This window comes from Lycium ferocissimum, unplaced genomic scaffold (assembly GCF_029784015.1).
Source record: "Lycium ferocissimum isolate CSIRO_LF1 unplaced genomic scaffold, AGI_CSIRO_Lferr_CH_V1 ctg7682, whole genome shotgun sequence".
Lineage (NCBI taxonomy): Eukaryota > Viridiplantae > Streptophyta > Magnoliopsida > Solanales > Solanaceae > Lycium > Lycium ferocissimum.
Window position 1 is genome coordinate 6,393 of NW_026726898.1, and position 3,851 is coordinate 10,243.

Sequence of the window (3,851 nt, forward strand, 5' to 3'; positions counted from 1 at the left end):
TCGTTATATTATAGGTCCACTTTAAGCACCAGTTAGGTCAGCATCAGAATGTGATTGAAATTTATTAGCATAATTATTAGTATATGTGATTGCAAAAATAAAAATATTATTGGCATAATCCTTTTTATTCTGTTATTTTCAACTCTTCCAATATTGTTTTTTCTTACATTTACACATTATTGACTTACAGTTATAGAGCCAAAAAAGGGGGAAAAAAGTAAAAATCACACGATAATAAGACGAGAAACAAGAAATTGTCCCACATATCTTCACCCCACTGCACTGATAAATACATCACATTTTATATTATACTAAAAGCTTCTTTTTCGTTCTTTCTTTTGTTTGTTTTTCCCTAAGTATAAGAAAATATTAATCTATTTTCCCAACGTCTTTCTTGCTTTAGCTAAAATACTTTACTCTTTTTTCAATACACACACACAGAGTACCCCTTTTTCTTCTTTCCACTGTTCTCACTGTCAAAGCTAAGCTTTCACACTCTTTTTCTCTCTTTCTTTCTCTTAAACTCCATTACTTAGCTTTCTCTGTACTATCTTCTTGGTTTTCTGGTGTACAAAGGTAAAGTCTTTAAGACCCCTTTTCATTTTTCTTGTTTCTTTTTTTGTTTGTTTCATCAATTTGGTGGTAAAAATGCAGTCTTTTTTGTGTTTGAGCATTTTCTTGCTTAGCTGAAATCTGTACTTTCTTGGTTTTCTAGTGTACAAAAGTTATATCTTTAAGACCCCTTTTTCCCATTTTCTTGTTTGTAAAAATGCAATCTTTTTTGTGTTTTTGCATTTTCTTGGTTGTGTGTAGTTGTTGTGTTTTAGTGAGTTGTTTGAATGATGAAGGGATAGCTCTTTGGTCATTCAAAAAGGGTATTAGACAAGACCCTTTAGGGTCACTAAATAATTGGAATGATTCTGATGAAACACCTTGTTCTTGGAATGGTATTGCATGCAAAGACTTAAAAGTTATATCTGTTAGTATACCAAAAAAGAAACTCACTGGGTTTCTTTCTTCTAGTCTTGGATCTCTTACTGAACTTAGACATGTTAATTTAAGGAGTAATTTCTTTTCTGGTAGTTTACCTGTTGAGCTTTTTGAAGTTCAAGGATTACAAAGTTTGGTTCTTTATGGGAATTTATTCTCTGGGGGTATACCTTATGAAGTTGGAAAGCTAAATTACCTTCAAACTTTGGATTTATCACAAAATTTCTTGAATGGGTCTGTTCCTACAACATTGCTTCAGTGTAAGAGGTTGAAGGTTCTTGATTTAAGTCAAAACAATTTTACTGGTTTTTTACCAGAGGGGTTTGGGGGTAATTTGTCTGCTTTGGAGACACTTAATCTTGCATCCAACAAATTTGATGGTCCAATTCCTAGTGACTTGGGAAATTTGTCTAAATTGCAAGGAACTGTTGATTTATCTCATAATATGTTTAGTGGTTCGATTCCGCCCAGTCTTGGTAATCTTCCAGAGAAGGTGTATATTGATTTGACTCATAACAATTTAAGTGGTCCAATTCCACAAAATGGTGCTCTAATTAACAGGGGACCTACTGCTTTTATTGGAAATCCCGGGCTTTGCGGGCCTCCATTGAAAAACCCTTGTTCCGCACAAAGTGAGGCAAGTTCACCGGCCTCGGACCCTTTTTTGCCCAATAATATACCTCCGTTGGACGGTGCTGGAGGTAACGGGAGTGCTAGAGGTTTAAGTAGAGGTGCTGTAATTGCGATAATCGTGGGGGACGTGGTTGGAATTTGTGTTATTGGGTTGTTATTCTCATATTGCTATTCGAGAATCTGTGCGTGTGGGAGGAAAAAGGATGAATCTGGCTTTGGTTTTCAGAAGGGGCGAGGGAAAGGAAGAAAAGAGTGTTTATGTTTTAGGAAGGATGAATCGGAGACGTTATCAGAAAACGTCGAACAATATGACTTAGTGGCACTAGATAATCAAGTGGTGTTCGATCTTGATGAACTTCTTAAGGCATCTGCCTTTGTCCTTGGTAAAAGTGGTATTGGCATTGTGTACAAAGTTGTGCTTGAAGATGGACTTAACTTGGCTGTGAGGAGACTAGGTGAGGGTGGTTCCCAAAGATTTAAGGAATTCCAGACGGAGGTGGAAGCAATTGGAAAACTCAGACATCAAAATATCGTGACTCTTCGTGCCTATTATTGGTCTGTCGATGAGAAGCTACTGATATATGACCTCATTCCAAATGGAAACCTTGGCACTGCAATTCATGGTAAGCTTCAAACTTCGACCGTTGCTTTCTTGTTTTGTTGGTCATTTTTCTTTGGAAAGGGGCCAAAAATACCCCTGAACTATTCGAAATAGGTCAACTTTACCCTATGTTACGTTTCTGGCTCAAAAATGCCCTCGCCATTAGCTGGTTGACTAACGGTAAGGGCATCTTACATATTTTGAATAGTTCAGGGGTACTTTTAGCCTTTTTCGTTTTTTCTTTAATTTTTGTAGTCTGTTTTATGCTTTCATGATTATTAATTTGTTAACTTGTCTTTAGGGAAACCTGGTATGGTGTCATTTACACCTCTTTCGTGGTCCATTCGACTGAAAATAATGAAGGGAACTGCAAAAGGTTTGGTCTATTTACATGAGTATAGTCCTAAGAAATATGTTCATGGTGATCTAAAGCCATCTAATATATTGCTTGGGCACGATATGGAACCCAAAATCTCCGACTTTGGACTTGGTCGTCTTGCTAATATAGCCGGAGCATCCCCTCCTTTGCAATCCAACCGCCAGCTGGCTTCACAACAAAGTAAGCAAGGCAGTGCACCATCTGAGTCGGGGACAGTTACGTCGACTACGACTTCCGGTTCTTGTTACCAAGCTCCCGAGGCGTTGAAAGTGGTGAAACCATCACAGAAATGGGATGTTTACTCTTACGGAGTCATCTTGTTGGAAATGATTACGGGAAGAACCCCGATTATTCAAGTAGGTCCTACAGAAATGGATCTTGTGAACTGGATTCACTGGTGCATCGAAGAGAAGAAGCCACTTTCGGATGTATTGGACCCGTATTTAGCTCAAGATGCTGATAAAGAAGAGGAAATGATTGCAGTTTTGAAGATTGCAATGGCGTGTGTTCACAGCAGCCCGGAGAGGAGACCTTCGATGAGGCACATATCCGATGCATTAGAAAGACTGCCAGCTTCCTCTGAATGAAAGATCGAATAATGCCCGTGTATCATTTCATCTAACTGATATTATGGAAATGGATCACTGCTTGGAGCGAAGAGACGACTGTGCAAAAATATTTATTGACTAACAGTAGTAATCCCCACTTGTTTGTGAAGGAAAGTCTTCTTGAAGAGCATGCCAAAAAAGATTGTTTCTGTTTCTTGTTTGTTAATGCTTAAGAATATTGGGTTCTTGCTTTAATTGCAGGCTTTTTGTTGTGTATTTGTTGTACCTTTTATTGATCAAGAACATAGATTATTGTTCTCTCTTTATTGCTACTATCCATCTTTGTTTTTCAATTTGAGTATGTAAATAACAATTGTTGTCAAAACAATAAAGAACTGGTATAGCTATAACTACATTGGTACTATTTTTGTCAATATTCTTTGTCAGTAAGGCAAAGTCTTTTAACAAAGGGATTAATGTCCTCTAGTGCTAATAAATGCATCTTGGTGACAGCTGCATGATTGACAGTTCTGTGTTTAACTTGAGACAAAGCTACTTGGCTGCTTGCTTATGGTAACTTCATCAAAAACACTGAGCAGATGGGACCTACTCGATTATTAATTGTATGATTTGAGTTTCGAGGAAGGCCGGATCATTTTTTATGCGCAGTCTTGTCTTGTATTTGTGTGAGAGGTTTTTG

At 37.5% G+C, this 3,851-nt stretch overlaps 1 protein-coding gene across 1 annotated transcript; it reads left to right on the forward strand.

Annotated features, from left to right (window-relative positions):
* The first annotated feature begins 376 nt into the window (after window positions 1-376).
* Window positions 377-3,486, forward strand: LOC132045705 (receptor protein kinase-like protein ZAR1). Its single transcript, XM_059436270.1, has 2 exons — window positions 377-2,246; window positions 2,526-3,486. The coding sequence occupies exons 1-2, from the start codon at window positions 770-772 to the stop codon at window positions 3,188-3,190; spliced, it is 2,142 nt and encodes a 713-aa protein (XP_059292253.1). The 5' UTR covers window positions 377-769; the 3' UTR covers window positions 3,191-3,486.
* The last annotated feature ends 365 nt before the right edge of the window (window positions 3,487-3,851 follow it).

Coding starts and splice junctions, on each gene's coding strand:
- LOC132045705 (XM_059436270.1), top strand. CDS start 770: ATGCAATCTTTTTTGTGTTTTTGCATTTTCTTGGTTGTGTGTAGTTGT. Junction 2,247..2,525: donor CCTTGGCACTGCAATTCATG/GTAAGCTTCAAA, acceptor ACTTGTCTTTAG/GGAAACCTGGTATGGTGTCA.